The 16,344-nt window shown below is 37.4% G+C and overlaps 1 protein-coding gene across 5 annotated transcripts in view; it reads right to left on the bottom strand.

Annotated features, from left to right (window-relative positions):
* The window catches only part of SPATA17 (spermatogenesis associated 17), a 192,379-nt gene that overhangs the window by 144,815 nt on the left and 31,220 nt on the right, over positions 1 to 16,344 (bottom strand). For 4 of the 5 annotated variants that reach the window (XM_082395107.1, XM_082395109.1, XM_082395110.1 and 1 more), the window contains one exon: positions 7,340 to 7,390. The exons of the other annotated variant lie outside the window; for it this stretch is intronic. In XM_082395107.1, the coding sequence (XP_082251233.1) occupies positions 7,340 to 7,390 (51 nt within the window). The remainder of the gene's footprint in view (positions 1 to 7,339; positions 7,391 to 16,344) is intronic. 5 annotated transcript variants of the gene reach the window in all.

Below are 16,344 nucleotides of genomic sequence, written 5' to 3'. Positions count from 1 at the left end.
GAGGGAGATGCAAGAGGGAAGAGAAATGGGAACATATTGTATATGTATAACTGATTCACTTTGTTATAAAGCAGAAGCTAACACACCATTGTAAGGCAATTATACTTCAATAAAGATGTTTAAAAAAAAAAAACATACCTATATATATGTTATATATGTTATATATATGTTACTCTAGTGGTCCTCTTGTTATTATAGTCCTTATTTTCCTTTAAGTGAGGATTTCTATCTGAACTAAAATGTCTTGGGGCACTAATTTCAAGTTGAATCATTTAAAATAACTGCAACAATAAAGGATCGGTTGAGACACCCATGAATACCATTGAGAAAGTATATGTGATTGATCAATAACATGGACAAGGTTTCCAGGGTAAAAGAAATTCTACCTTAAACAATTAATTACATCTGCAGTTCTTTAAAACTCTCTAAGTTTTAGATTATTAGCATTTTTCATTCCTCATAGATCTTTGAAAATGAAAGGAAAAAGTCTGATGGAACATATTTTTCAAGAGAGATCTCCAAGATACTACATATTAGCACTTCTTGAAATCTGCATTCATATGATCTTGTTCCAGTTAGGATTCAAGATGTGTGAGATGACCCAAAGGAGGCTTTTCAAAGGAATTGCAAGGAATCAGTAATGCTTAGAGAGTTTACCTTTGTTAACTTCCAAAGTCTGTGCCAGATTATATATCCTCATTAAGTTGAGTTTATTGAAGACCAGTATATTCTAAGAGTTAATTTATAAGGGGAGAGATCCGCAGTTGAAAAACAGCAGTCCCAGTAACGATTTGGTGGGGCTTCTAAAGTTTTAACAAAGTTAGAGTCCTCTTTTCTTTGCACTAATTTTTCAGGGTCCAAAACAGGTACGGCGGAGGTTCAAATACAACCAAATTCAAATTTTTGGATCACAAAAACCTATGTGATCTGCACCTTGTACTCCATACAGGAAAGAAATGACAGATTCTCTTTCATCGTTTGCTACATCCTATACAAAAATCCATTTAAAATTGTAGCAAGAACGGTGTTTTACCTGGGGTTATGATAGATGACAAATCCAGATGCTAACAATAGCAATATGTGAAGACCACAGCTCAAACATTCATTTATAAGGTGACGTTTTTCATGCTAAGCCATCCAATTCTGCCTACAAGGGGAAGCACGTGACACTGAATTGGGATGTCTCAATTTGGTTTTCAACGAATTATTACTAAATTTAGAATTCCCTGAGTGAAATGTACTACCAGTAAGAATGCTCATGAATTACCAGGGTCATGGGGTCAGGCAACCAAGAAAACCAGAGTGTAAGCAATAAAATTTCCCTAACAGCTCAGTCGAGGGTTCATATAGTTGCTCTCATCCAGATTTTTGAAGAAAGGAGAAGACTAGAAGTAAAGGCAAGTCTATACGTGACCAGAAATAACAGGAATGTGGGTACCAGACCTCTTGGGTTCAATTCCTAACACTGTCACTTACTAGCTATGTGACCTTGGGCAAGATATCTTTCTGCGATTCCATATTTCTTTCTCATCTTTCAAATTGGAATCATAATGATACCTACCTCAGAGAGTTGCTCACGTCAGACAATAGTTAAAATATTTAAAATACTTAGAATGGTGCCTGGAGAGTGGTACCTGCTATTCAATTGCTAACTGTTATCATTATTATTTACCAGTGGTTCTGACTTACCAAGATTTGGAGTTACGTGGTATTGCAATCTTGTTCTTGCATATATGCCTCAGAGACATATAGCCCTCACTGGCAGTTGGTTTGACTAAGGTATACTCAGGTATCTACCAGCTATATCCATTCACGCTTGGGTAGTAAGTATGAGAATCTGGAACCATTCTATTGGGGAAATGGGGGCCTCGAAAACACAGTTGAGGCTGAATGGACGTATCCCTAGAAATGGGAGAATTAGATATAAGACATGTGCCACTCCATACAATAGGCTTCATCCTGGATGGGGTCAGCCAGTAAACAGAAGCCATAAAGAAAAAAAATCCTAAATGTCGAGAACCATGAATCAAAGTACTGGAGAAAAGGAACAAGTAAAAGACCTTAGGATGGATGAAATAATTCCACTAAACTGCACTTTTTTTTGCTACCTGTGGATATTTATAAATGGGCTTTCTACACATAAAGTAATTTTGCCTTTCGTCTTTATATTATTAGAAAACTGATTCTCCAAGCCCTGTGTTTGGAGGGTCTGAAGTGACACCCAAGTGCTTAAGTAGATGCTCACTAACATCAGAAATGGAGGGTCAGTTCTACATCAGGCTGTAAAAAGATACACAATCGTACATCTAGGTGGAACAGGGAGAGAAAGAAGTTGAGTAGATGAATCAACTCATGACATTTGTATAAGATACTAAAAGCTGTTCAAAGAGTGAGAACTGAACAAAAAAAGTTGGAGGCCAAATTTAAATGAGATCCACAGAGCAGCAGCCAAGATGCTAGAGGAAAAGCAGAACCCTAATCTGGAGTAAATTCAAATTAAAGACCAAAAAAGGCAATAATGTGTCGCACGGAGAAACAGGAGGAATAGGGCCCCAGGAGCTAAGATAAAAATTTACTGAGCAATTTATTGCTGTATTAATTGACTGTCACTGGCTTAGCTGCAAATCAGTTGCAGGGGTTTTGTACAGACACACTGTGGGTTCTGACAGCAGCTGATACCATAGCAAGCCTCCTTCAAGCCTGTACCTGTTATAACACTTTAGCAACGTCACAAAGCTCATGAGGTCTTCCATTCACATATGAACTGCACTGAGCAAATATTACCTTCTCATGTCCAGTTTATCCACACCACCTAGCCTAGTCGGGCACTCAAAAAAGCCTTAAAGATCTACCAGCAAAGGCTTAAATAATTTCCATCAAGGCCGCCAAGGGACCTAAACAAAGAATATTTAAAACAAACAACTTTTTTACTCCTTGTTTAAAAAAGCATGAGCCAACGTTCACTGATTTATTCACGGACATTTATTTAACAACCTAGTATAAGCCAGGAACTGTAGATACAAAGACTAAGAAGATAGGATCCGGGCCCCAAGAGACTTACAGTGTTTGGGGGGGGGGGGCGGGTGGACACAGGCATGTAAATTAGTAAGGATAATAAATTGTTACAGGTTCTACAACAGAAGTATGTTGATGGTAAAATAGGGACATTAAAAAAAGGAGAGTGATCAATTCTACATGGGTAGGGGGATGGTAAAATCTTTAGAGAAAAGGTGACCTTTTAAAAAATAAAGGCAGCAAATCAAGATATGAATATCTATGACATTAAATAATCACATACATATAATTTACTCTTCATTATAAAAAAGCGACATCTATTTAGGAATGGATTAGCTACAAATGAAAATTTTAAATTCCTTCTCTTTTCAGAAATGCTCCACTAGCCTCTTTGACAATTGAATATAACTTGTCATGCTAGGAGTCAATAGTCAAATACATAATTTGCAATTGACTCAGTATACGAGGCAGAGTAAGACAAAAGTTTTTTTATTTTCTACTGTATGATTTAGGTGTATATATAAAAATATATCTGTCTGAATATTACTGGCCATATAGACTTCTGGTAGTTATCTGTTACTCCTAGAAATTCTTCCACCTGTGTGACACTCACTGCCACCCACATTTTAATCACTTAAAGGGTAGCTCTTTTGAGCAAAGTTACTTCATAGCTTAAAAACTGAAAAGGCAGAGTTGTAGCTAGTAGAAGTAAAACTTCAGCTGCTGGTATCAAGCTAGGGTTGTAATCTTCAGATGTGTACGCCATGAAGGTATGTGGACCACACATTGGTCTCTTCAGCCTCTCTTTCCCGCAGAGAGACAAATTTTCAGAGCACCATCTTGCAAAAAATCCACTTACAAATAGATTTGTCCATGTCCATTACAAATAAGTTCAGCTCCAGTCATGTGATCACTCAATGCTAAAAATTAATCTTTGTTAGGTAATCACATCAGCCTCTGTGCCAGCAAGCCTCATTCCTCATTACCAAGTTACCAAATTAACTCATCCAAACCTCTGAAGGAAGTCTTTGAACATCTTTGTAGAGAAGGGTTTCTACTATAAATTTCCCACAGTAGTATTTACATACTCCACAGAGCCTTGCAAAAATTCCTGAGTGTCTTTAGTGGATCATTTCAACCTCTAGGTAATGCTCAAGTCTTCCTTCCCTTTGCTTTAATGACCACTGCATTCCCACCTCTACCCTTCTCTCCTGGAATGTGTCAAATAAAAAACAAACCTGGGGCTTCCCTGGTGGCGCAGTGGTTGAGAATCTACCTGCCAATGCAGGGGACATGGGTTCGAGCCCTGGTCTGGGAAGATCCCACATGCCGCGGAGCAACTAGGCCCGTGAGCCACAACTACTGAGCCTGCGTGTCTGGAGCCTGTGCTCCGCAACAAGAGAGGCCACGATAGTGAGAGGCCCATGCACCGCGATGAAAAGTGGCTCCCGCTTGCCACAACTAGAGAGAGCCCTTGCACAGAAACAAAGACCCAACACAGCTATAAATAAATAAATAAATAAACCCAAAGTTTAAAAAAAAAAACAAAAAACCTGGACCTAGCAAGGAGAGACTTGATTTGAAAGAATTACTGCAAGAAAGAAGGGGTGAGTGACTCCTGCAGGGGTAGAGGTGGACTATTGCGATGAGGAGAATCTTTGACCGTAAGATTTGCAAACATGGCGAAACTTAGGCAAAAAGAGTTTTCCTTTAATAGGAAGGTGTGAACAAGGCTGGAAAGAACCTGATGTGGGGAAGTGGGATAAAAGGGTGGCATAATCATATAGGAGATCTGAGAATGCTTTACCCTGAAGCCCATTCTCAAGAGGAGGTACTAAGGAGATGCCGTTGCTGGCTAAAGTTCAGGGACCTAGGCGAAGGAGAGAACCTTAAGCATAGTTTGGTTAATAAACATGTTTTTTCCAGTTGATCGATGGAGACAAGCAGTTCAGCTAATCATTTGTGAGGTTAAAAAAATGGGAATTTGGGGGACTGTGTCTGGCCTTGTCATAGGTAAACAAGGGACCATCCACAGCTAAGTCATATGGTGAAGGGTGGATTTTTTTGCAGTAAGCTGTTTCCAAAACACAAAAGAGTTGGGGGGGAGGGGTTTAAACTTTTCTGTTTTCTAGGATCACAGGACTTAGGGAGAGTTCAACATTGTCCGCTGATGTTAAGCAAAGATGAGGTAACCCTGGGCAATACTATTAGGTGTGACCGAGCAGGACCCTATGGGGCCTTCCCAGAACTGACCCACACCCCGCGCCCTCCATCTGCCTCTTGTCTGTAGAGAAGCTTTAGCCTCCTAGGCCTTCCCCAAGTTCCAAAGAGTAAGTTTAATCAGAGAAATGAGAAAACGCAGAAAGAAAGGAAAACAGTCAAGCAAGACAAAATAATAATAGTTTAGCCATTAAACAAAGTTAAGGACCTTTAGTTCCTCCTCAAGGACTATAGATAATATTCTGAGCCATATGCTTTGAGCTGTTTTGCAGATACTGAACCCCCACCAAGCAGAAGAAGTTAACTGTATGTTGCCCGCAAGCACGGAGACCCCAGGCCGGTTGGAACCAGAAGGGCGATGATGTTGACTCCTGATGACCTCACCACCAACCAATCGGAAGAATGTTTACAAGCTGATCACACACCCCACAACCCCCTCCCTCACTCTGTCTTTAAAAACCTTTCCCTGAAAGCCTTCAAGGAGTTCCAGCCTTTTAAGCACTAGCTACCGGGAACCCTTGCTTGGTGCCTGCAATAAATGCTCCACTTTCCTTCACCACAACCCAGTGTCAGTAGATTGGCTTTACTGTGTATGGGCAAGAGGACCCAAGTTTGGTTCAGTAACGTTAGGAAATGTAGCTTTTAGTATGATGTTAGAATAAGTCAAAAACACTGCCTTCTGAGTGGCTTGGTTTGATATGAGTTTCTTAGATATACCCCGTCAAGGTAAAATGAATCTTAATGATTCAAGCCAGATCAGAATTCAATACAAAATTTGGGGCTAAATAATAAACAAGAGAATGCATTTTTCTAACCCTGACTCCTGTGCCTCTGTCTCCCTTGGTGACCTATGGTGATCTATGGGGACGTCTAAGCCTTCCGCCATCAACTGCTTTAGGTCCTCCGTCATCTATTGCTTTTTACTTTGCAGACGTATCTGACAAAGGGCATGCAGAAAAGAAAAAAATCTAACACTGTTTTAGGCTCAGAGGTTAAGTCTTTGGCAGAGCTGTACAGAGAATCAGAATCTCCTAAATTCCCAGACTCAAGCATTCCCATTAAAAGATGAAAGCCACATTATTTTCTTATATTACTGGATTTCTAAGAAAGGTAAATATAGCCCAGTGCATCTGGAGTATCTGCCTCTGGAAAAGAAGCAAAAAAGATCTACTTCTTCCTCTTCTTTTTTTCCCTTACACTACAGAACCACCGAGAGGTAGACAGATACTAGAGATCTGCCCTGGGCTGGGCTCCAACACACTCACATCTGCATAGGAAAGTCCCTTCCCAAAGCAGTGTAAGTCAGCAAAATAATGTTAATTCAACTTGCCTTAGTTCAACACAGGACTTTCAGAAGGTATTTTACTATCTTTCTTCACCCAAAATAAAATCCGTTATTAGCAGAAGCAAGAATTAATAGATTAATGAGAGAGAATATAATAGGGTAACATTAAAACATAGGTTTTAAGGACATTAATGAAATTCACTTAAGTAATTTCCCCATTTATAATAGCTTCACAATTAAGCTAAAATCATATTGTCTGATACAAAAGAAATTATACTTTTGTCGTGGCTCTTCCCCAAATCTCAGCAGAAACCAAGGAAGCCTCATAATCACTAAATTCAGCTTCCTATTAGGCAAATAACACATAAAAGTGAACACAGAAATGATAGGAATAAAACTTCTAAGCTGGAAACTGACTTTATTACTGTGAAATCATATGAATAATTTCTAATTGATTTGTATTGGGCAGGAATCTTATATTCCAGAACCATGCTCATCTATTTATCACAGTATTTTATATGACATATGGAAACTAATACATTGCTTCATTAATATTTACAGTCTTTCTCTAGTCATGGCTCAGAGATATTTAACATTCTAAAACATACGCATTGATAATTACATGTTTTACATTTTACTCTAATTTTTAATACTGCCAAGACTATTTAGTACAGCTAACTTTTTAACTATGTACTCTTTTCTCTCTTTACCATTAGCATATCAATCAAATTTGCATTATTCTGGTTTGCTCATTTTATTAAAAGTGAATTCAGGGCACAATTGACTTTTCATTTGTTTAACAAGTGAAGAAATATTTACCCTGACAGCCATTGCATTGTAGAGATTCATCTTCATAGTGTAATATGCTAACTGTGAATCGAGAAAAAAAAAAGATGGCATATATTTTAGTTTCACACAAAGACAGTGCAGCCTATTTTTACATATAAAAGATAAGAATCTTTATACATAATACATAATAAGAGTTCCATGCTTAGAAAAATGAAATCAAACTTTGTATTGAAGAGATAGGCTTCCTAATACATAATGCAGGCTTAACCAGAAAAATCTATGGTAGTCAAACTAGGAGCTAATGGAGATATATGATCATAAAACGCTCTCCGCTGAGTTTGATAATCAATGGTGCTCTACTGAGAATAGAATAACAAAGCAGAAATATTCACAAGTGCTGGTGACATGTAGTATTGTATGATTTATTCACTGGGGTTCTTTTAGCCAAAACTCACAGAAACATAAAAGGAATTCATATTTCAAGACGTCTGGTTTAATGAAAAATTCAAAGAAATGCTGTCTTCAGTCGAAATCGTTCAAGGATATGGATGCAGTGATGGAGCAAAATTGTGCCTTCCAACCATCTGTACAAAATGTTATGTACTTAGCTGCCTCCTGAGTAATCCTTGGGAATTTTGTTTCATTTAATATTCATTTTAACACCATAAAATCATAAATACAATGATATCATGTTACAGCAAATCCCCTGACATAATGAAGACTTCCTAAAGACTTGGTTTCTTTCTAGTAGAGACACATTTGTCTTTTAATGCATGAATCTCTGTGACAGTAAATAATCATTTAGCAACATAGCTTATTTCAATGAAAATATTGCTTTAAATAAAACTTCCACATCTGCTCTTTCAATTAAAAAGATACAATTAACATAATTCATGACAGTACAATAAACATTGAAATACATATTTTTTCCACACAAAATACAACTTTATCCATTTTATTCAGTCAAAACTCATCAGACTAATATAAACTTGAACTTAGGCAATAGGTGTTATGTTTCAGCAAAAATCAGAGATAAGTGCCTTAGCCTTTTATACAGGGGTTTTCTTCACTGCAACAAACAGGAATTCATACAAAAGGGTTTCACTGTAATTAGTATTGTTTGAATTGCCTGATCTGATCCAAAGCAAATTGTCTGTGGAGAGCAGCAGGGCTGGATTAGTTATCAACAGTCTGAGCAGTTAGGAAACAGTTGGCTGCAATATGTTATTTACAAATGAACACAATGATGTTACTTCATTTTAAATTCTCTTTCTTCGTTATGGCAAGCAAGGCATAAATCTTGGTGTTTGAGGTCAACTTAAAATATTTACTTAGAGTACTTCTTCAAGGCAAATATAAACATTAAATATTTTTACACAGAAGAAACATATTGGAAATTATATATTTGAGAAAGTTGGGTGCAGAAAAAGATATTGTTTCTTATCTTTTTTCATATTGCTGTTCAGTCAGCAGCAGTGCGCATTAGTGAGCTTTCAAGCCACAGACCTGAGTTCAGGTCCTGACGTTGCTCTTACCAGCTGTGCGGCTTGAACAAGTTACTTGAAGTCATCCAGTCTTGACTTCTAGCCTTACAAAATGGGACATCACATACTCCGTGGAGTTCTTGTGAAGAATAAAATAAGATAAGGTATTTAAGGTGCTTGGGACATAGCTTATGGTCATTAGGAAAGGGATCATCACTGTTACACATTTTGTGGCTAAAAGTATGTAATTTAACTATAAGTAAAATTCCAAAAGGTATAAGAGGTTAAATTTTATTCTGAACAAAGAAGAGATATAGGTTTGAGCCTAAGAATTTTGAATTTTATAGTTAAAAGTTGGGAAAGCACTTTGATTCCAGGTTATCATTCTCATGTGAAGCACAGATGGATGTTACATTGATTCTCAATTCTATAGCCCAGATCTGAAAGTACCACGAAAACATTGTACGATCCACTTATATGAGGTACCTGGATTAGTCGAATTCACAGAGACAAAAAGTAGAATAGTAGCTACCAGGCACTGGGGGAAGAGGAGGAGCTAGTGTTTACTGGGTACAGAGTTTCCCTTTACAATGATGGAAAAGTTTTGGAGATTGTTAGTGGTGATACTTGCAAAACAATGTGAATGTACTTAATGTCACTGAACAGTACAGTTAAAAATAGTCAAAATGATCAATTTTATGCTATATATATTTTACCACAATTTTAAAAAACACTAAAAAATCATTTGTGAATGTGAATCATGCATTTCCATAAGCTACCTATGAGATACATTGGACACTTTGAAATTTTGTAAAATACTGTCTAAGTCTCTATATTTCTATTCTGAGCAGTGATGATTATTTGTTATACTAATATTTGTTCTTTTGGTTACATGAGTAGTTAAATTATAATTCATACAAAAACCCTTGTTCTTAATATTATTTTCCAGGATTCTGTCCTAAAAGGTTTTTTTTTTTCCATTCCATGGAGTTGGATAAGCAAATATATCACAGCTACTAAATACTGATAACATATCCAAGAATGACAGACTATAGTAATTCATCAGCAGAGAAAAATCCCCAAATTTTCCTTACTATATATTAATTTCCTATTTTATCATGAAGGTACCAAGTCTATTTTAAAGAGGAAGACTAAAGATCTGGGGTGAAAATCAAGCATAAAAGATGATAAATTTCAATGTAATGAAAACATGATGCTCAATTATAGATGTTTCCCAACTATTTGTTGACTAAATGAAGGAAGGGGAAAAGAGAGGGAGGGGGAGAAAGAAAACAGGGAGAGAAAGATAAACAGAATTGATATGTTGCATTTACAACAGATAGAGTAGGAAGAATTCCTGGGATGAAAAACAGCATTTGAACACTAAATAAACCACTTGTTCGCCATATGGCCCTTGTCATGTCACCTAGCTCAATTTTCAGAAGGCTTCTGAAATTTTTTCTGGAAGTTGTGTTCCTTTTAAAAACGATTTTCTGAGTGGTCAGTATCCATGTGGACCTTTTGGACAGGGCTGCTGTTCAATGGGATTGGACCATGATATCGATGGGAGCATGTCTCATGTTTTGAGTTTCCGTTTTTTCTACCAGGTGAACTACAGTGCAGGGGCGGGGGTGGGGATAGGTTAGAACCACACTCTTAGAGGTCAAGTGATATTCAAAGCTCACTGCACCAGGTCCCAATTTTGTTCTCCAATTATCTCCCACCACGCCAGTCCTTTAAACCTCAATCTGATCAAATTTTTATCTTTTCTTCTTCATGTCCTACTACTCCCCTAAAATGTCTTAATCATCCTTTCCTAGCTGTCCAAATCCTCTGTCTCCTGCTGTTCTCACTAACATTTATAGGAGAAACCACCTTTTCTCCCCCAGTCTAAGGAACAGCAACTGGAAGAAGCTGCTGGCATTCTCTCGGCTCCAGTGGATACTTTCAAACCATTTCAAACCAGCAGGAAGTACTCCTTTAGAAGCAACAACAACTACCACGACAAAAACCCAAAGAACAAAAAACCTCAGTTTACTCTCAAGCTTTTCACATTTATCACTCTCTCTCCCTTTTTGGTGTTGTCACCCGTCCTCAGGTCTCTAGGTACACTCTCCTTTCCCCTCCTCGCCTCCCCTGACCTACTCCAATAATACACTCTAAACGTTTTGACACCAAGCTAAAGGTCTTATTCTTCACCACAACTCCTGCCGTATCTTGAGGCTTTTCAAATTCACATATACAACACACTCAATTACCTGCTCTCACTATTGCCTGCCTTTCCCAGTCGCAATGACATCCACTTCCCATAGCCATGTTCCAGACCCTGTGAACTAGAAATGTTTCTCCTCTTAAGTCTTAAACTCAGATTGCAAATTCTTCTCCTTAAATCCCTGATGGCTTAATTTCTATTAAAGGCTTTTCCACCCAGTAGACAGATCTAGTACAGGTATGTCCTTCTCCTCAGTTTCAAGTTCCTTCTTCACATATGTTTATATACAATGGTTACATTGATATTTTGTTAATGAACATATCATAAATTAACTAATCTTTCCATTATTGTTGAGCATTTAGGTTGGAAACCAAGAAAACCGGAGTTTCAAACGGTCAATCATTTTCAAAAACAGAACATTTAAAGTAATACATAGTTATAATAAATTTGAGTAATACATCTATATGAACTTGACCAGATCAACTGGCTTTATTTGCTAGACTGGGCAATACAGAGGAAATATTTGCATCAAAGTGATGACTCTGGAAACTTTAGAAGCCATGCACATATGGATAACAGATCTGGGTAGCCTGTGCCTTTGTTATTTTCCACTTCAGTGCCATCCTCATTTCATAATTTTGAGTATGATCATTAAAATGATTTATTATCAAATAATCATGAGTATTTTGTGCATATGCTTTGCCTTGTTCGCTGGCAACTGATACCAATCTGGTCGTTATCAACAGCCGATTGTTAAAATAACCTTCCGTCTTCCACACACGCAAAAAATTAAAAGCCAATTATATTATTTTTCACCGTTATTATTAATGTAATCTTTAAAAGCAAGTAAACTAAATCTAAATCATATTATTATAATGAAAATATGTTAGTAAAGTTTTAAATTTATATTAGAAAAGTCAGAGTCTTAAGTTATCCAGCCTTTGGTATTTATTTAAAATGCCAGATCCTGAGGGGAAAAAACAGATTATGTTTCAGTTTTCTGCTCTAACACTAAAGAGTGATAAATGTTGCCTCATTAACATATAACTGATTTGGAAGCCTTATAAAGAGATTTATAAAGAGAGTTGGGCTATAGAAGGAACATTCATTTATCTAATGAAGAGAAATAAAAATGTCCGTACAAGCAACTGTGTCAATCTCATCAGTTTTAAAAATAATGACTGAAATTTTATGTATTTTAACTATCCATTCAAAAACAAACCTGCTGGTATTTATCATGACAACGCAAAATGGGATTTGATAGCAGATGATATCCTTTGTTCCATTTAAAGTTAATAGAATTTCTTTCCAATGTTACTCTTTCAAATACTAATCAAATATGAAAACTTTGTGAGAAGAGCAGTAAAACGATAAGTAGTATATAAGTATTGTGAGCCTTTTCAGCAATAAATTAAATTATTTTTATAATTTGAAGAATAATCTATTTTTAATGAGAATTATCTTTATAAATTAATCAGTTCTACCAGAGGCTATTAATATACTTTAACAAAAAGTTTTAACCAAGTTCTGTTAATGTGGTGCCATATATATGTTATTCACCGAATGATCTCAATTTAAAAACATAACATTGAGCTGTTTAGAACTACAGTTATATATATTTATTTCACAATAATGCATATAGAATTAATCACGTATATCAGGGTAGCTGCTCTCAGAGTGTGGTGACTAAAAATAGTGTACTTGATATTAAACATCATATAAACTATATAATGGGGAAATTGAAAAGGATAACAAGATGCATACAGCTGTCCTATTAGGTTATATTGATGAATTCACTCAGGTAACGCTCAAAGTGTTAGTTTTCCGAAAGAGGCAGATGAAATATTTGAACGCTTTTCTGGTACTATCGCCTACAGAAATAACTATTTTCACTTCACCATTTATGAAATAAAGCAAAAAGTGGTAAGGACAAGCTATATAGAACATTATACAGTTGAAAACAAGAAGGGGACCAAAACAGTAGGACCATTTGAGTATCCAATGGGAAGCGCAGGTTGCAGTAAAATCATAGCAGGAATTCAGGAGGTCTGGGATGCACGTGCACTGAACACACACACCAGGTGACTAGAAATCCATTGTTAATAAAAAAGAAGAATCAGAGCACATCCTCACTAACAGGGAAAGGTTTTTGAGGTTGTGAATCAACAGTCCTCGGTCCCTACGATGGACAAATTTGGGTTATGTCGCCAGATACGGCAGCACGAAAGTCAGCAGGAAGACCTGAATGGACATTGAAAATTAAAATAAACAAAAACAATAGTCATCCAGGAAGCAAAAGAGAATCAAATCAGAAAAGAAAACTGGAATGGCTCTGTTATCGTGGGTTAGTGAGGGCACCACCGTGGAGAACGCATAACACTATAGGACTGGATAAGTTGACTGGAGTTGCTGTGAGAATTATTTAAAAGCTGGGTAGAAATATTCTCGTACAGTAGAATTTTGAGGGACGCTGTCTAAAATACAGAACTTATCTAAAGAGATCCTAGGACTTCTGACTTTCCACAGTTCACTTTGTTTGACCTTTGCCACACGTGAGACTGTTGATAACTCCAAGTTTTCTAACAGTTTTCTCCTCTGCTTCCTGTGATATTGTGTCTCTGTTTTTCTGTTATCTTCCTATAACTCCCTTCCTCTGCCTAAATCCTACTAATGCATTCCACAAGCCTCAATCCTTGGCCCTCTGCTCTACTGCTCAGATACTTTTCCATCAGGTAGAAAATCCTGCCATCTTATAATGAGGGCTCTAAAACCTTTATCTCCAGCTCTGACTCTTCATCTAAAAGTCCTCTTTAATAAGCTTTTGTTGAGTGCTAATTATAATGTGCCAGACACTCTTCCGAGAGATAGCAAAATCGCCTTACAAGACACCACCACATGGAGGTGTCCTAACATCATCACAAACTCAAAATCTCACAACATCTTTTTGTAAAAGCTTCTCTGAGTGTCCCATTCAGAATGTTTTCTTATCAACATCCATGCTTTTGTTGCCATTACAACCATTAATCAGCTTTGCTGAGATAAAAATGCAGCTATCTTACTAGCTTATAAAACAAAAAGTTTATTTCTTACTCACATTACACGTGGACTAAGTTTCCCTGTAGCTATGGCCCACAACACATGGCTTAGACCAAAATCAATGAGACGGGGAGGAATCATTCTTTTATGAGGAGGCGGGTAGGGAAGAATTTTTGGCACACGTGGATACCAATCACCAGCTAGGTTGACCATAGCGAATCCTTCCAACTTATATCCCGGTGAGTTATTAATTTATCCAGTTAGCAAAAAATTCTACAGGCTTTCTATGTGACATTTACTGTGATCGTTTGAGATATAATAAATAGAATAGTCATTGCATCTCAGGAGCTCCCAGTCAAATAAGAGATGTAAATAAACAAATGGGTCACAGTGGCACAAACACCTACAGGAGTAAAGCATGAGGAAGGCACACCTAGTATCTGCAGTCTCCTACCATTCTATACTCAGCCTCAGGAGATCCGGAAGGTTAATCCTAAGTAAAGTCTTGAAGGATGAATAGGGATTCAGACCAATGGGAGGCAGGTCAGAGTGAAGAAGGGCATTCCAGGCAGAGTAAACAGCATTTGCAAAAAACCTGTAGGGCATGGCGTATCTTGGTGTATCATGGAAAATGGTTTAACGTGTCCAGAGTATGTTTATACAGGTTTAGCAAGACGTGAGGTTAGATAAGCAATCATGAGACTATGAAAACGTGACCTGTCATGTTGAAGAGTATGAATTTTGTGCTGTATGCTACAGTGAGGACTGGGGGAATGGGAGTGAAATTATCAAGTTTAGGTTGGAATCAAGAGATTTTCTGAGGGACAATGCAAAGTATTTGATGACTGATAAGAGAGAGAGGGTGGGGAAAAGAAGGTGGTGGGGAGGCAAGGATGACTGTGGATTTCCAGCTGAATGGTTGTACCATTTACCTGAATAAAGGAATATAGAAGGAGGAACAGATTGGGGGTACCTGAGGGACCTCCAGAGAAGACTTTTAGTAGGTACTTAGCATATGGATCTGCAGGGATCAGGAACTGAGAACCTTGGGCCCATCATCTAATCACCCTGAGCCTCCATGTCTCCACCTATAAAATGAAGATAAAACACCTGCACATTCTACTTGACAGACTGTTACTGGAAAATATGAAACAATGAATGTAAAACGTGTTTAAACAAGAAAGTCCTTTAAAAATGTAGGAAGTTATTTTATTAAAGTCACATTCAGCTCCTTACCAACCTGCCGCTACTCCTCAAATACTCTGAGCCATCTAGATCAACATCCTCACCATTTCCTGTTACACCATGCTCATTCCCAGTTTCAGACCTTCATTCACGCTGTTCCTAACCGAAATGGACTTCCCTCTCCCCAGGCTACAGTCTACTGATGCCCTGAGGTTCAGTGCAAGTCTCACCTCTTAGACTTTTGGAGATAGCTTTAACTTCTCACCTGAGCGCTTATTACTTGCCTGTGTGTGTTTGTTGGGGGGAGTACCTTTTAAATTGACTTTCCTTTTTAATTAATTTATTTAACAGATAATATATTCACAGTGTTTAAAATTCAAAAGCTACCAAAGAGTTTACAGTAAAAAGTCTACTTCCTATGCTTATTCCTCAAGTTCTCTTCCCCCCATGCAGTTAATATCATCAGTTTTTTGTGATCCTTCCCCAGACAAGCAAATTAAAATCAGTGGCTTTCAGATCATGCTCTGGTGGCTCAGATGACAACAGAGGCCACAGGGAAAGAGACCAAGCAGTTCTGTTTCTTCAGCTTCCAAAATAGCTGCACTGTTTGTACTTATTTTATATACAGGGCTAAAAATTTTGCTACATTTTAGTAACAGCAACTGTTACTAAAGTTTTAAAATTGCTAACTATACCATTCATTTTGTAGCCTAATATATACTATATGGCATTTTTATTATTATTGTATTGATATATAGCTGTTAGGCAAAAACAAAAGTTTATGCAGAATAAATTTGGAAATGGTGGTTTCAACAATTACTATAGGACTATGTGTGTGACAGGATAATTAATGTAGATTCAAACACTATCCTTAAGTCATGGCCCAATCCCCAACCCACGAAAGTAGCGGGTCCTTTTATGCATTTTTGCTTCAGTCCATTTATATGTGACTGTCCATCCCTGGCTTTGCTGCCCTAAAATCTGAGCTCTGAGAAATTACACGGAGGGTGTGCGGGGATGATAAGAGGAGAGGTGTGAGCAGAAAAAGAGAAAAAACGGAGTAAATATTCCACATGCCTGGGAAAGAGTGGGGCGTTAGCTTTTCTAATAAGAAAATA

This window comes from Balaenoptera borealis, assembly GCF_965194805.1.
Source record: "Balaenoptera borealis genome assembly, chromosome: 1".
Taxonomy (NCBI): Eukaryota; Metazoa; Chordata; class Mammalia; order Artiodactyla; family Balaenopteridae; genus Balaenoptera; species Balaenoptera borealis.
The sequence above is the reverse complement of the archived record's forward strand: the minus strand, read 5'-3'. Positions and strand labels throughout refer to the sequence as shown.